Here is a 17,728-nt window from a genome sequence, read left to right as displayed (position 1 = left end):
CAAAACCGATTTATCAAAATAATATTTTAGTCACGAACATTTTCAGAAATGGAAAGATTTTACATTTAAATTCATTCGAAATAATGAAAAAAAAATGACAAACTACAAAATTTCAATAAAATTTTATACATTTTTGTATTTCTCTTGAATTTTAAATTTTCTGTTTAATATTTTTTATTAATACAGTCATGTGTACTAATTTTGGTGCATTATCGTAAGCTATTTTGTTCTTATCTGTAAGTTATCTGTCGCCTCACGGCAAGAAGGTTGTTGGTTCAAGTCCCGGTTGGGTCAGTTGGCGTTTCCGGGTGGAGTTTGCATGTTCACCCTGTGTTGTTTCCTGGTTTCCTTCAGGTGCTCCGGTTTCCATCACAGTCCAAACACATGCGCTATAGGAGAATTGAATAAACTAAAATTGGCTGTAGTGTATGAGTGTTTGTGAATGAGTGTGTATGGGTATTTCCCAGTACTGGGTTGCATCTGGAAAGGCATCGACTGCATAAAACATATGCTGGAATAGGTGGTGGTTCATATTCGTCCTGATAAATAAAGGAATATGAATGAATGAATGTAAAGTGTAACCAAAGATATTAATAAATAAATAATAAATACTATAAAACCTTTGCTACCTCAATTTTACAGTACTATTTTCTCCTCTCTGCAGATTTCTGTCAGTGTAACTCACTGTGTGTGTGTGTGTGCGTGTGTGCGTGTGTGCGTGTGCTGTCCTCTTGTTTTCTCAGTCTGGCTCTTCATCCGGATAAGATCCAGGTGGCCACCGGTCAGGTTGGGAAGGATCCGTATATCTGTGTTTGGGACTCCTACGCTCTGACGACAGTCTCCATCCTGAGGGACGTTCACACTCACGGTGTGGCCTGTCTGGCTTTCGATGCCGACGGACAGGTCAGAGTTTCACTAAATCACTGCGTACACCACAAACACCCTTATACAGTTTTCAACATCCTCATTCATAAGTCTCAACAACTTGCATTTCAAATATCACCATGCCAGTTATTCTGCTTGTGTGTTTCCTAATGGGTTATATGCACAGCAAGTGTTTTTCAGCCACCAGGTAACTTCCATTTAAAGGTTTATGTGACGTAAGGTTTTGATCCCAATCTGTTTGTTTTGTCCTGTCAGCGTTTGGCTTCAGTGGGACTCGATGCCAAAAACACTGTGTGCGTTTGGGACTGGAAGAAAGGACGTGTCTTGGCCACCGCCACGGGACACTCTGATAGGGTAAGATTGAACACACTGCTCTCTGATAGGCTGAGGCTGAATGTGCTGTTCTCTAATAGGGTGAGACAGCACAGTGCTCTCTGATAGGCCAAGACAGAGCACAGTGAGTAAAGTCAAAGGTGTAATGTGCCAATTGTCTTGCAGGTGTCCTCATAACTTTTGTCTCTGTCTATTCTATCTAGTTACCCATGCCTCTCTATATACAAATACACTGTTTACTCTTTTCATCTGCACCAAGGCCCCTCCTATGCTGTTTCTTTAACCTGCAAATGTTTATTTTACAAATTTTATAGATCAAATAGTACTGTATGCTTCTCAAGCTAACTTATATTAGAAGTTCTACAGTCAGAAGACAATCGCCTGTGATATCATGTCATTTGTTTTTTGATTATCAGGTTGCTGTAAGCCTATATATAATAATATTTATACAATATAGTTATAACGATATTTATACAGATCAAACTAGTGTTACCTCCTCCGCTTCAGTGATGTTCAGCGGCAGAATAACAGCTCGTTAATTCATGCTCGTGCAGAGGATGAGATGGACAAAAGTAATTAATGCAGGCCATTCTTTTACTTATTTTCGTGTTGTCAGATTCACAGTGCAAACAGCTCCCGGTAAGAATAACTCGAGTGAATATAAAACAAAGCCGATTAAAACTTTCTTCCTCTGCTCAGCTGCACAGAACACAGCGAGTTAACATCATCCAGCATGCGTGTCGAACTACACTACCCACAATACACTTCGCTATGGACTACAAATCCCGTAAATATTCTATTTCCCCTCTCCTGAAACACTAGTGTGCAACTTAAGCAAAACTGATAATAAAATTGTTTTACATTTGGTTTTGTAGTTCGGGCTAGAAATCTGCGCGGGACTAAATTTTGAATCCCGCTCCCTCCCGCACCTGCCAGGTTTTAGCCCGAACCCGACCGCTCCCGCTTATATTAAGAATTTGTTGTCCCGCTGCCCGACCTGCCCCGTTTTCTGCCCGCCGCGCCCGATCCCGCTAAAGAGCGGGGGAGAACAAAACCGAAAATCACCCAGCTAAACAGTCCAGACAGCCAAGCTGTCTGTATAAACACACACACAGCACCAAGCACACACACACTGACAAAGCTCTCTCTCTCTCTCTCTCTCTCTCTCTCTCTCTCTCTCTCTCTCTCTCTCTCTCTCTCTCTCTCTCTCTCTCTCTCTCTCTCTCTCTCTCTCTCTCTCTCTCTCTCTCTCTCTCTCTCTCTCTCTCTCTCTCTCTCTCTCTCTCTCTCTCTCTCTCTCTCTCTCTCTCTCTCTCTCTCTCTCTCTCTCTCTCTCTCTCTCTCATACGCGCGCGCACTAACACACACACAGGCACCAAGCAGACACACAGGTGTTTGCTGTTATATCAACTTAAAGGCTTGTAGTACCATGTATCAAGTACCAATGTAATACCAAAAGGTTTTATATAAAGGTATATAAATACTGAGTCGCGCCAGCTCGGGGCCACACCGCACATTACTCTCGGGCCGATTCCGGCGCGGATGCGGCAGTGTCGGCTCGCTTACGGCCGCCGCATCTGGCCCGATTGATTCGGGCCGGAATCGGGCAGTGAGTCCACAAGCATCCAGACACATAAAAGTGTATTTAATGTTTAATGTTGTCACACCGCAAGCATCCAGCCCGAGTCCGGCAGCCGGAGCTGGGCCGAGTGGTAAGTCTCCGGCAGGCAAGAATCTAGCCGGAACTGGCCCGAATGTATTTTGCTATCTGGGACAGCTCTCTCTCTCTCATTCGCGCGCGCGCACTAACATACACACACACAAGCACCAAGCACACACACTGGCAAAGCTCTCTCTCTCTCTCTCTCTCTCTCTCTCTCTCTCTCTTTCTCTCTCTCTCTCATTCGCATAGCAAAATCCACGATATTGTCCCAAGTTAAAGCCGTTACTGACCGCTCCCGCGATTTATTCGGAAATTTATTCCCGCGCCGCAGAAATCTGGTCGGGTCCTGCGCCGCCCGCGGGACATGCAGACCTCTAGTTCGGGCCTAAATAAATGTTTGTGCCGTTTTTAATCGTTAATTTGAATGACTATATATAAACCATTTGACATTATTAACCCATTTAATGGGTAAAATTGCTACTTTTTACTGTCATTCAATGTGTTTTGGTCATTATCAATGCACTGTCACTTTGATTGAGCGTGAGCAGCGCGGCAAAAATAGACCCAGCGCCGAAACTATCACTGCACTTCTGCTTCAGCGACGCTCACGCCTCGCACTGACGCGCTGCTGCTGCGTGCGGTATGAAAGCTCTAATCTGTTAACATGGACGCCGAAAACACACGCGCTGCACACGCGCCGCTGACGCTTGCGGTGTGAAACAGGCGTGAGGTTGCATGCAGTGAAGGACTTTTACGATTAATCTGGAAATTTATTCGCAGATCAATGACAGTTTTCAAATTTTTGTAATACAGGTGGTAGCATTAACATCAGTCGCACAATCATTTATACAATCTACCTATATGTACAAATACGTATAATGATTTTGCGCAGCCCTGTTCAGCATTTCATCCTTGATGCTAAAAAGACTTGACTCCTAACCAAGTGAAAAATGCAGCACATGCCTTATGCAGCTAGACTGTTTCCATAGCAACAGATGCTACACCTCAGCCATGTGAATAAAGACTGGTTATGAGCATTATGAATGGGATACTGTGGTAAAATACCGCACAGAGGAGCATTTTCTAATCTCAAACACAGTCAGACAAATGATGACAGACTTTAGAAGACTCCCTGTGGCTTGTCTTCAGCTCAAAAGCTTCACAGATTTTAAATTTAACACACTATTTTCAATTAAACGAATTTGGCAATAGCTTTTATTAAAAATAACTTTTATTATTATTTATTATTATTATTATTATTGCATTATTCCTTTCAAAAAAGGGTAAATTCAGTCAATCTGTATTTTCAGTGAGAGCTGCTAGGGAATAGTCCCACTAACAATTAGTAGATCATGCACTTTTCGTTCTTTTCAGTCTCATTTTAAAAATTGGTTATTGACAAATCAGCATTAGTACTGTATTCTTGACACATTTGTACTGTTGTCTTTGGCTTTTTGTCCTCTGCTGTCATCAGTCTGTTCTTTTTTTTTTTTCTTTACTTTTTTAACTGTATTTTTTATATGAAAGTGTATTTAATGTTTAATGTTGTGCTTATATTTTAGGTGTGACTTTTTAACATTCTTTAAGGGGTCTACAGATGAAAAATAGCCATTCTTGGCTAATTCTGGCACATTTTACAGTAATGTTTATTGATGTGCATTAACCCTGTAAACAAATAAACTAAACTAAACTAAATGAACTCATGTAATTTCACCAGTGACCAACCGAATGCTTTAAAGAAATGTTTCTCTGCAGATAATTCATGCAAATAATCAGGTGCATATGCATGTTTGCATGTAAAGTATATACATTTAAGTCAATAAATGCAAGTTTATGAAGAAAACAGCATAGTTTAAGCATTCATAAATTAGTCAAAGCCTAATATTTTTAATCTGAAAGCATACTGTAGCTTATTAGGAACGTTTTAATAATGGATGCATGTCAACAATTGTCCATGTTTTGAATGGTATGTGCTTTATGTTTGGCAGTACTCCTATTTTATCAAATAATAAACTATTTACAATAATTAAAAGCATTGGAATAAATCATTTCTTAACAAGATGCCTCACTATTGATTTTTTTCATACTTGCATGTTTTTTTTAAGACCATATCATACCTAGGATACTTCATGTTTTGGTATTTATTTGTTTTTTTGAATTATCTTTAGTTTTGTACACAGAAAATTGTGTATTTCGTTTTAGATTGTGTATTAACATTAAGGGCATCCCTGTTGGTGCAGTGGGTAGCACGATCACCTCAGCTAAATTGTCTGTAGTGTGTGTGTGTGTCTGTGAATGAGTGTGTATGGATGTTTCCCAGTGATGGGTTGCAGCTGGGAGGTCAGCAACTGCGTAAAACATATGCTGGATAAGTTGGTGGTTCATTCCTCTGTGGCAACCCCAGATTAATAAAGAGACTAAGCCGAAAAGAAAATGAATGAATGAATGAATCCTTTACATTGTACATTTACTATGCATACACACATCACATTAAATGTGTTTATCAATAATAGTGAAGGAATCCGGTTATTTGCACTTTTTAACATGACAGTATCAGGGATGAAGAAGAAAGCAATGCTGATTTAAAGGCTTCATGATGATTCCTAGCAGGTGTTTGTGCCTCATTTCCTCCAGTTGTGTTTGGATCTGTTGTGTTTGTGCTTTCAGATCTTTGATATTTCGTGGGACCCGTTTCTGCCACACCGGCTGGTGAGCTGCGGAGTCAAGCACATTAAAGTGAGTGGAACCCCTGAGACTGAGTTCAGTTCAACCCAAGACAATTCCTGCAAACAAATAAATGAGGCGTCGGTGGAAAACAAGCCCTCATTTATTCCTGCTTTCCTTTGTTGTTTTTGTCTTTATCGCAGATGCTCTGCCTTTTTTGTAGACTTCAAAAATGCATTAACATACTGAAAAAATTAGAGAGAAAAATATGACAATAATGCAATTTACTTTTTGATTGTGAGAGTAAGAGGTTGAATATTAATAATTGGAATTATTGTTATGAAATGTTAATTATGAGCAGAATATTTTTATAAATTGCTTTGTTTTTGACCAAATTCCATTAGTTCTTTTCAATTATTTTTAACTTTTTGACCGAATTTCATCATTTTTGTCTTTCATTTCATTTATTTTTTCTTATATTGTTAACTTATACTGTCCAAATTTCATTATCTTTTTCCAGTATTCTTATTTTTTTGACCAAATTTGATTTATTTTTTTCCTATATTCCTATCTTTTAAAAATTTTTTTTTTTCCAAATTTCATTAGTTTTTTCCATCATTCTAATCTTTTTAACCAAATTTTATTTCTTTTTTCCTATATTCCTAACTTTTTGTCCAAATTTCATTATATTTTTTCTATATTCCTAACTTTTTGACCAAATTAATTTTGGTCATTAATTTTGTGTTATATTGTTAACTTTTTAACCAAATTTTATTTATTTTGTCCTGTTATTCTTATCTTTTTGACCAAATTTCATAATTTTTTCCCATTATTCTTATCTTTCTAACCAATTTTTTTCGTATATTCTTAACTTTTTCTCCTAATTTTATATTTTATTCCTATATTTTTTTTACTTTTTGTCAGAATTTCATAATTTTTTTCTATATTCTTAACCTTTTGTCCAAATGTCATTAATTTTTTCCTATATTAATATTTTGACCAAATTTCATTAATTATGTCCTATATTCTTAACTTTTTGTCCAAATTTCATTCATTTTTCCTATATTTTAATTTTTTTTTACCAAATTTAATTTAGTTTTTTCCTATATTAATATTTTGACCAAATTTAATTAATTTTGTCTTATATTCTTAACTTTTTGACCAAATTTAATATTTTTTTTTCCTATATTCTTAACTTTTTTTTCAATTACAAATAATTTTTTTCCTGAATTATTATTTTTTGAATGAAAGTGAAGCGTCTAGATTGGAGTAGTTTTGTGGACCAAAGTAAAAAGTTAAGAGCGGGTAGGGGGAAGTGGAAAGTGCGTGAGCCCTTGAATGAAAATGAAAATGAATGAACAAATGAATGAATTAATAAATGTTAGAAATAATATATAGCTTGAGTAGATCATTTATTTATTCAATGATTTATTTATTTTGTAAAATACTTTTTTTTTTTTGCATTTGTATGGTTAAAGTGTCCTGTAGTTTTTTTTAATTATTTTAAAATTCTGTTTACCTTTTTCTGAGTTCTGTATTTTATAAATCAATTAAAACATTTTTTATTTTTTACTTAAACAAATGCATTTTGCTATTCAATTAATAATTTAATGGGGTTTTGGCTACACATAAAAAGTGAACTGTTTACTGATGTTTGTTAAACCTGTTAATGTTTAATACCTGTGTTATTAATTAGTAATACATTATTAATCTTATTGTATTTAATAATTCAATAATAATCATGGTTATTATACTTTATACCATGCTTTTATTAAAGTTTTATTGTTAAATATTATTTGTCATATTTGCTCCCTCATTTGCTGCATGCACTATATTTATTTTTTTCTGAATTAATCTCTTCAGATTTGTGTGAGGCACAAACTGGCAGTAAATTAGGAGTCGTTTCTCATGTGTTCATCTTCATCTCTCTTCCGTAGTTCTGGGCATTATGTGGAAATGCACTGACACCAAAGCGAGGGATTTTCGGGAAGACGGGAGACCTGCAGACCATCTTGTGCTTGGCAACAGCTAAAGAAGAAGTGACGTATTCAGGCGCTCTAAACGGAGATATCTATGTGTGGAAAGGACTCAACCTGACGCGAACCATACAGGCAGCGCACGGCGTGAGTGAAGCTTAACACATCCTACACGATATCGCACATCATCTGAGAAATTAACCATCACTCCATTCCCATCTCTGATCTGTTTGTGTGGTGCAAAACAGATATATTAGTGCTTAAAGAGCAACTAAAGTGCCTTCAAATGTGCGGATTTGTTCGTTATGTAATATAATTTTAACTGAAACATGAAGACAGAATGGGTCATATGCATTTTTGACGATTATCTTTGACCAATTTTCAATTACAACCTTAAATCAGAAAGAGTTGGGGACAGTATGGAAAACAGAATCATTATTCAACTATAAGCCATATCACCACATGGACTCAGGACTACATTGGCAAGTGTTTGTCAATACCACACTACATACTTACATCCACAAATACCACTAAAAAATGATGATGGCCAAAGGAAGCCCTATGTTAACAGTGTCCAGAAGCGCTGTCGACTTCTCTATGTTAAGCTTCAACTATGTTAAGCTGCTTTGACACAATCTACATTGTGAAATGCGCTATATATCTCTATCTATCTATCTATCTATCTATCTATCTATCTATCTATCTATCTATCTATCTATCTATCTATCTATCTATCTATCTATCTATCTATCTATCTATCTATCTATATATATATATATATATATGTATATGTATATATATATATATATATATATGTATAAACATGAATTAATTTTATTTATTTTTTATTTTATTTTATTTTTTCATTTAATTTCATTTTATTTAATTTTATTTATTTTTAATTTAATTTTATTGTTTAATTAAATTTTATTTTATTATCATTTTTTATTTTATTATTATTTTTTAATTAAATTAAATTTTATTTTATTTTATTTTGTATTATTATTTAATTTAACTTAACTTAACTTAACTTAACTTTAATTTAATTTAAAATGGGTGCTGTGTGCTCCGGACCAAAGAAGAAAAGGGTCATCCAGACTGATACCAGCAACAAATCTAAAAGCCAGGCTCTGTCATGGTCAAGTGCCCTTGGCAAAGCTGACCTGCACTTCTGTGTCACCATTAATGCTGAAAAGTACACCGACATCTTGGAGCACAATATGCTGTCTTCTTTTCCAGGGACGCCCATGCATATTACAACAAGACAATGCAAAACCTCATTCTGCACACAATACAAAGTCCTACTGCGGAGAAAGAGGAGACAGGTACTGGGCTGGCCTGCCCACAGTCCCAACCTGTCTAGAATAGAGAATGTGTGGCGCATTTTGAATTTCAAAATGCAACAACAAGAACTGCGTACTGTACTGTACCCTTAAGCCATGTTTGCAGGAAGAATGGGACTACAATACACCTGAAACTCAACATCACTTGGAGTCTTCAGTCCCTAAACGTCTTTTAAATGCTGTGAAAAGGAATGGCAACATTTCAAAGTGAAAAATGCTTTAACTTTTCTTTAAATGTGTTGCAAGAACCAAAATAGGAAAATTGATTTATTTAGAAATCACTACATTCTTTGTTATTTGCATTTTCCACACTCTCCCTGCTTTATTGTGTTAGAAAAAGTTGTATTTGCTCAATTATGATTTTTTTAATACAGAAGATTCATATTTTTGGAAAGTTTCAGTCAGTTTTCAGGCCTCATCATAGCGCAGGAACTGCTCTAGTGAAAATAAACATGAGTCTCCCCATACAGTTTGATAGAGCACTTGCACCCGTAAGCCGCTTCGCGTGACGTCACACTTAACAAGCAGATAGTCTACAATCGCGTACATTTCAAAAGCTGGAGGGAGTTTTGCTTTCTCCGTTCATGAGCCCTGAAAGCATGGCCTGTTGCTCAGTTTGTGTCTGTCTCTGCTCCGCAGGCTGGGATCTTCAGCATGCACTCGTGTGAGGAAGGTTTCGCCACCGGTGGTCGTGACGGATGCGTGAGGCTGTGGGATGTGGATTTCAAGCCCATCACCAAGATTGACCTCAGGGAGGCTGAACAGGGTTATAAAGGTAAAACAATACAGGAGCCTTTCATGAAAAACAGCATGCTTTTTATGGTGTACACTAGGGATGGACCGATAGCATTCCCGATACCAAAAGTATCGACTAATATAGATCCAATGCTGATACTGTGCTGTTTTTTATTATTATTAACATAGTACAGCTTCTATAGTTCTGGTGATAAACTCAAATGATATATCTTGTTTAGTAAAATAAACACCTATAGGCCTACTGTATATGACAGATGCCACTAAACATCTAACTAAACATGATGCTTACTATAAACGCTACATTATTTATGCATTCCTTATGACATTGATATGATCTGTTGGGGTCCAGCTTATGTTTCCTTTTTTATAATAAGATTTTTCTTTAAAATCTGTAATAGGCCACCACTATTTGTGCTATTGACACTAATCGTTGGTAATATAACCTGCCTTTTAGCAATGATTGATATTCTCCTGCATTTTTGAAGCAGACTAAACTAAACCGTCTGAGGCCAGTTTTACTTAATAAACATTCCCTCCTCGCCTAAACTCACCAGGAGTGAGATGGAGAAACTGAAAGCATGTCTGAAAAATGATCTTTTGAAATTAATTTGGTTTGGTATAATTTGTTGGTTATTTTAATGTATTTTGTTGGTCAGTTTTCTACAAAACAAACAAGAATAAGTGAGGTGAAGTTAAAAAACAAGGCCTGCTTATCAGCGCACAAGCTGACAAACAGGTCTGTTCAATAAAATATTAATATAAATCAAATGACAGTGAAATATTCACAGTTTCAGAGTAGCCTATATTAGGCTAAATTATTTTCTGGTAATGACAAGTCATATGCGTTTCTATTAAATGTAATCAACTACTTTGACCACAGTGAGCCAACAAACTTTTCGCAGCACTGAAAGTATTCCTCCGAGAGATTACACTCAGTCTGAAGGATGATAGAACAGAAACTCATTGTGAGAATAATTTTACTGAGCGGCGCATTTTGCGTCTGCGCAGACGTTTGCATGAATGAAGCACCTGATGCATCACTGAGACACAGGTGCAAGCCTCCAGTACCTAAGGACACTTTCAAAACAGCAGCACAAAGGAAAGAAATCAGTGTGTTGAAGATCTGTCCGATGTAATATTGAGGCTTTTCTACTTTAAAGTTTCAGGTAGGCCTACTTTGCTTGTGAAGAGCAGGTAATAACCCTCTCTACTCCTGTGTTGCAAATGCGATCTGCTGATCTAAGAAACACAGCGCATGATTTAGAAACAGCAATGATCTCCATGTTGCAGGTCAAAATGAAGCGATTTAATGTAAAACTGAATGCTTTCCTCCACTGATTATTTAAACTAACAGGAAGAAATAGTCTTGGAGAAAGTTTATTCGTGATGTCATGAACGCGACACGCTTTTTGAATTGTGAATGAATGAAGAGTGATTGACAGGTGCAGCAGAGGGAAGCGCTGAACTGAACATGAATTTAACAATGTGAATACTCATCTGTGCTTCACATTAAACTATAGCAGGGATTTCCAAACTTTTTTATTCCGGGACCCGCCTAGGCAAGTAATTCAATCTTAAGACCCAGCATAATATTTTAATATGGAAAAATGGGTAAAAAAAATGTATCCATTCAAAGCAGTCAAAAATATATGGTGTGCGGCTTTTTGGATTTTGCGATTTGATATGCACAAGATGAGGCCAGAAGTGCTTTTTGTGGGATGCTGGCTGTAACTGTGATCATTTTTTTGTTGAAAAAGATACTCTTCTTTTTTCAGAAGAGAATATGATCGACCTTTGATCAAGCCCCTAGATTATGATCAAGCCCCGTCACATCGCAGTAAATTCCACTGATAGTGTATAGTCATAAACTAAATAGCTTTTTGATCGACTACTACAAGCTGGGAAAACGTCAGATAAATATGCCAATGCAATTAACGTTATTGCTGAATAGATCTAATATTTACACATTTGCTTGAGAAAGGAATGATGGGGGTAGTTACATTACTATTACTATTTTCCATAACATTAGCTGACGTCAAAACTAACAGATAGCACTATAGCTATTTTTTGATTAGCAATCTGTCAACGCTGGGATGTATAAATTATGGGACAACAAAGAGCTTCAAATGATAAAATACATAGCAAACATTAGAAAATATTGACAATAAAATAAAAGGTTTAGCTTATTATAATCAATGGCCTATCCAGAAATTAAATAAAGCTGTAAAATCTACTTCACTTTTAATTGTATTTGCATTTTGATTAAAGTTACAATAGTTATTTAGTGAAGAGCAGCTAGTAAATCTCTCATTGTGTTTTGTTTGATTACAGAGGTGTTAATGTAAGAATGCACAGATCTATAATGAAGCATTCGACTACTTAAGTAACTGTTTGTGCTCATTTAAGAGAAAATTAGTACTGTTTAAAATAAAACACGCAGGATGGAGCAAAAAAAAAAAGAAAGAAAAAACAAAAAAAATAAGCTCTTTTCTGACGGTCCCTTACTGAGAGCTCCGCTCTGCACGAGCTCTTCCGGCTAAACGCAGATTGCGAGGGCTCTAACGGAGCAGTGCTCGTAATGTCGAGCGAAAAAAAATAAAAAGATCGCTGTGAAACATAACCAGCTTTGTCTTTTTGCAGAAGCACACTTTAGATATTTTTAGGGTAAGAAGTTTGCCGTCAATCTTACTGGTTTTGATTTGCCGCAATCTAAATATAGCTGCGGTCAGCTACGTGACGTTGCGCGACCCACCTTTGTTCACTATGCGACCCACTAGTGGGTCGTGACCCACAGTTTGAAAACCCCTGAACTATAGAATAGCTTCAGAACATTAAGGACAGAGTTTCTCAACTGGTGGGTCGTGTGTGTGGTCAAATAAACAACAAAAGTTTAATTTTTAACTTATTTTGACTTTTATTTTGAAATGCGTGCATGACAGCTCTACCGTTTGACATGTGAAATTTCATTTAATTTAGCAACAAGTATGTCCAAGCGCAAGTACGACCCTGAATATGTAAAGTATGGATTTACATATATTGACGACAAAAAAGACTTAAAACCTCGGTGTGTCAGAAGTAGCGAGGTGCTCTCACAATAGAGCATGAAACCTTCTGAATTAAAACGACATTTAGAAACCACACAACATGTTTTATTAACAGTTCAGTTCATAGTAACTGAACCTTTCCATACCCTAACCACTGTTTACAGTATTTGTTGTGTTTACTTTGTAATATTTCGATAATTTGATACATTTTGTTAAATAATACCAATAAAATAGTGTTTATTTGTAAGTCTTGGTGAATTTCTTATGATGTATCTGTCACTACTTGTGTATGTTAACCAATAAATACAAATTAATTATAATTCCTAAAATTGTATTATAGTTCCCAAAAATTTGGGTCGCGGCTTGTTGACCATGTAAAAATGTGGGTCCCGTGGCCAAACCAATTGAGAACTCCTGATTTAGGATATAGTAGCCTACATGAAAACTATCTAGTGCCTTATAATAGGCTACCTCATGGCTTTTGTTGGCTTATAAATTACACAGAATATAGCGCATGCGCAAGATCTGATTTGGACTGACCGATATCAAAAAATATGCGATATCAAACCAATATCCGATCCAAGTATCGGTATCGGTGCATCCCTAGTTTACACTCTAATGTTGACTTGACACTAGGGCAGCGCAATATTGGAACAATCTTTAGTTTTTCTGCAATATGAATTTCACCAGATCGCTTAACTAGCTCCATTTTGTAAGAATTCAGGTGCAGAAATTAAATAACCAAGTGTAAAATAGTATGTCATAGTCATTCATTCATTTTTTTTTCTTCGGCTTAGTCGCTTTATTCATCAGGGGTCGCCCAAGCGGAATGAACTGCCAACTATTCAAGCATATGTTTTACACAGCGGATGCCCTTCCTGCTGCAAACCAGTAATGAATGAGTTTGTATGGGTGTTTCCCAGTACTGGGTTGCAGCAGGTAGGGCATCCGCTGTGTAAAACATATGCTGGAATAGTTGACGTTTCATTCCACTGTGTTGACAACTGAAGATTAAAGGAACTTAACCGAAGGAAATAAATGAATGTTGTGTATTGTCAAAATTTTTTAAATATTAATACTTAAGCAGACTTATGACTTAAACCAAACTTTTTTTGTTTGTTTTAGTGTTTACTTTTTACCCTGGTTTGATTCATATATTCAAAATTTCCCCAAATGTCTTACACAATTAACTGGATTTGTCATGGCAGGCTCTATGCAGTGAGCCTTGAATGGCTGTTTCCATTATTGAGCATTTCTCAAAAGGCCGCAGCATTGAGTGCATCTCAGCGGCAGCAGATCAATGATGCCGGAACAGATCATTCATTCACACGCTGTAAAGGACAGACCGTATATAAGGGATTGGTCACCATGGCAACACGGCAGCGCTTATAAGGCTGACAGACACTGTTTCTCAGCACATGCGAGTCTGCTAGCGATGAAGCTGTCCTCAGTTTCACAGCTGAACACTGTCACATAACAAACCTGCAGGTACAGCTGAAGACAAAATGATTCGTCATCCTGTGAATATTTTTCTAATGTTTCCCAAATGATGTTTAACAGAGCAAGGAAATGTTGACAGTATGTCTGATAATATTTTTTCTTCTGGAGAAAGTCTTATTTGTTTTATTTCGGCTAGAATAAAAGCAGTTTTCAATTTATTTAAAGCCATTTTAAGGTCAATATTATTAGCCCCCTTAAACAATATTAGTTTTGGATTGTCTCCAGAACAAACCACTGTTATGTAATATTGCCTAATTACCCTAACTTTGAATTGAGCTGCACATAGGTGAGTGGGCTTGACAAACCACCGGTAGAAACACTTTTCTGTCTAAAAAACAGAAAAAGAAAAAACTCTTACTCTAGCACATGTTGTTTTGAGCTGGGAAATATAATAATAATAATAATAATAATAATAATTATTATTATTATTATTATTATTATTACTATTTTATTTTGTATTTTATAATAATAATAATTATTATTATTTTATTATTATTTATTATTATTATTTTGTTTTGTTTTATTATGTATTTTATAATAATAATTATTATTATTATTTTATTTATTATTATTATTATTATTATTATTTTGTTTTGTTTTATTATTATTTATTATTATTATTATTATTATTATCTCAACTTACATCAGTTAAATGGACTATAAATTTAAAGTTAAACATTGTATAACTTACAAAAAAATGAGTTGAAACCTGATTAACTTATTAAAATAAGTTAAATATACATACAAAATGTTAGTTTTCTTCACTCTATCATTAATTGTGAACACAATATTTAAAATTTGATTAAAAAATGGTACTGTAATTTAACTAGCATTTCTCAATGGAAATGTTATGTTGCAATTATGTTATAATATTATTATTATTATTATTATTATTATTATTTATTTATTATTATTAATATTATTTTTTCATTATTTATTATTATTATTATTATTATTATTATTATTATCATTTTATTATTATTGTTATTATTATTTCATTATTTATTATTATTAATATATTTTTATTATATTATTATTTATTTTATTATTATTATTTTATTTATTATTATTATTATTATTTCATTATTTATTATTATTATTATTATTATTTATTGTTATTATTTCATTATTATTATTTATTATTATTATTATTATTTTTATATTTTATTATATTATTATTTTATTATTATTATTATGTCATTATTTATTATTATTATTATTATTATTTCAACTTGCATCAGTTAAATGGACTAACTTTAAAGTTAAACATTGTAACTTTAAAAAATGAGTTGAAACCAGATAAACTTATTAAAATAAGTTAAAGCAACATTCAACATTTTAGTTTCCTGGACTCTCAATGGAAATGTTATATTGCAAGAAATATTATTATCACAGAACTCAACCACAGTTTAGTATATGCATATTATCATATGTTAATCATATTCCCTTAGACAGTATTGTTCAGATTTCATCCTGATTTGTACTGATGTTAGGTGTTTTTTTGTCACGCAGGTCTGTCCATCCGCAGTGTGTGCTGGCGGGCCGACAGAATCCTGGCCGGGACTCAGGACAGCGAGATCTTCGAGGTGATGGTCAGAGATCGAGACAAACCTCTGCTCATCATGCAGGGTCACTCTGAGGGGGAACTCTGGGCCCTCGACCTGCACCCAAAACAACCGCTCGCTGTGACCGGCAGTGATGACCGATCTGTACGGTCAGTTCACACACGCACACACACACACACATACATATGGAGGACACACACACACAGATGGAGAATGTGGAAAATAGCTCTGAATTTAGCAGATTTTGAATGATTTAACTTCATCTTTATTTCTATAGCCCTTTTTACAATGTAGATCCTGTCAAAGCAGCCTAACATAAATGAAGAAATTAAGAAAAGTCATAACATTTCTAATTATGAAACATTCCAGCAAATCTAAATATCAAAAATCGTCAGCTTCTAATGGTACAAAAATATTAATTAATTCTAATTTATAATCAGACTTGTATAAAACAGTCTGCAGAAACACTTTGATTGACATTCTCCCTTTGGTTATGTCATCAGAGGGGCAAAGCCCCGCCCACTAGTGACCACCTCTCCCTCATTAGCATAGAACATTGGTCTTGTTTTTGAATGCAATAGTGCTGACACATAGGCTTTTCTAGCTCCACCCTCTTTTGAAAAGTGCACAATCTCATTTGAATTTAAAGCGACAGTCACCAGAATGCCACAATTAGGATCAAATCCTAAAAGGGTCAGCTTCAGACAGATAGCAAACATTACTTTTCTGCTATTTTGAGCTGAAACACACACACACACACACACACAAGCACACACACATATACTTCATTTATATCTTGTATAAAGGGGGCATAATTAATCATTTTTAGATATTTGGACAAGAAACAAGACAAAACCTTCAGTGTAAGCATACAATTCCTACAGTACATGAACTCATGAATTAATTTCCATGCTTATTTTTCTCCCTCAGGCTGTGGAGTTTGTCTGAACACACACTGATCGCTCGCTGCAACATGGAGGAGGCGGTGCGCAGTGTTTCCTTCATCAATGACGGCTCTCAGCTGGCTCTCGGCATGAAGGACGGATCCTTCACAGTCCTGCGCGTCAGGTACTTCAGCCTTCGCTCCAGACCCATCTGCTTAAACCAGGCTTATTTTACTCATCTTAATAAATACAACAGTGGAACTATTGGTCAAAAACATTTTCATGAACTGAATAAAATGTAAGAAATCACAATAAATGAAAATCTGAAACTTAATAGAACAAATCAAAATCAAATAATAATTAGCAGAAATCATATTGGGTGGCACGGTGGCTCAGTAGTTAGCACTGTGGCCTCACAGCAAGAAAGTTGCTGGTTTGAGTCCCGGCTGGGTCAGTTGATGTTTCTGTGTGGAGTTAGCATGTTCTCCCCGTGTTGGCGTGGGTTTCCTCCACAGTCCAAACACATGTGCTATAGTGGAATTGAAAAAGCTAACTTCACCATAGTGTATGTGTGTGAATGAGTGTGTATGCGTGTATCCCACAACTGGGTTGCAGCTGGAAGGGCATCCGCTGCGTAAAACATATGCTGGAATAGTTGATTCCACTGTGATGGCCTCTGAAGTAGAGACTAAAGGGGGTCACACACCAGAAGCGCCACGCAGCGTCATGCATTTCAGAATTCTAAACATAGGTTTCAATCAGGGTACACACACCAGCGCCACAAGCCGGCGGCTGACGGTGGCAACCAGCCACGACTCAGGACAGTGTTCATATTTCTGCCGCACCACAGAGCGCCATCTAAATAGTTTCACGTTAAATATCATGCGAATGTGCGTGTTTCGTGTTCCATACTGTTAACTGTCATGTGCGCGCCGTGTCGCGGTGCAGAGCGGCTCATCCTGTGTGTAGCCTGCTTAATGGTGTACTCATACTATGTACAGTTGCCTTAAACCCCGTCCGAAGCACGCTTGTTCCCCCTCCCATATTACCCGACGGCCCGCACTCACATCGCATTCGGGCCTGAGCACGCTTACATCATCGATGATGCGTTGTTT

The 17,728-nt window shown here is 35.9% G+C and overlaps 1 protein-coding gene across 2 annotated transcripts in view; it reads left to right on the top strand.

The window, feature by feature from the left end:
* eml6 (EMAP like 6) overlaps positions 1-17,728 on the top strand; it is a 96,070-nt gene that overhangs the window by 24,470 nt on the left and 53,872 nt on the right. For both annotated transcript variants that reach the window (XM_073917132.1, XM_073917133.1), the window contains exons 4-10: positions 744-903; positions 1,141-1,239; positions 5,549-5,617; positions 7,483-7,668; positions 9,504-9,639; positions 15,677-15,878; positions 16,660-16,797. In XM_073917132.1, coding sequence (XP_073773233.1) covers positions 744-903; positions 1,141-1,239; positions 5,549-5,617; positions 7,483-7,668; positions 9,504-9,639; positions 15,677-15,878; positions 16,660-16,797 — 990 coding nt within the window. The remainder of the gene's footprint in view (positions 1-743; positions 904-1,140; positions 1,240-5,548; positions 5,618-7,482; positions 7,669-9,503; positions 9,640-15,676; positions 15,879-16,659; positions 16,798-17,728) is intronic.

Source organism: Danio rerio, chromosome 11 (genome assembly GCF_049306965.1).
Source record: "Danio rerio strain Tuebingen ecotype United States chromosome 11, GRCz12tu, whole genome shotgun sequence".
Taxonomy (NCBI): Eukaryota; Metazoa; Chordata; class Actinopteri; order Cypriniformes; family Danionidae; genus Danio; species Danio rerio.
Note: the sequence above shows the minus strand (reverse complement) of the source record. Positions and strands in the feature narration are given on the sequence as shown.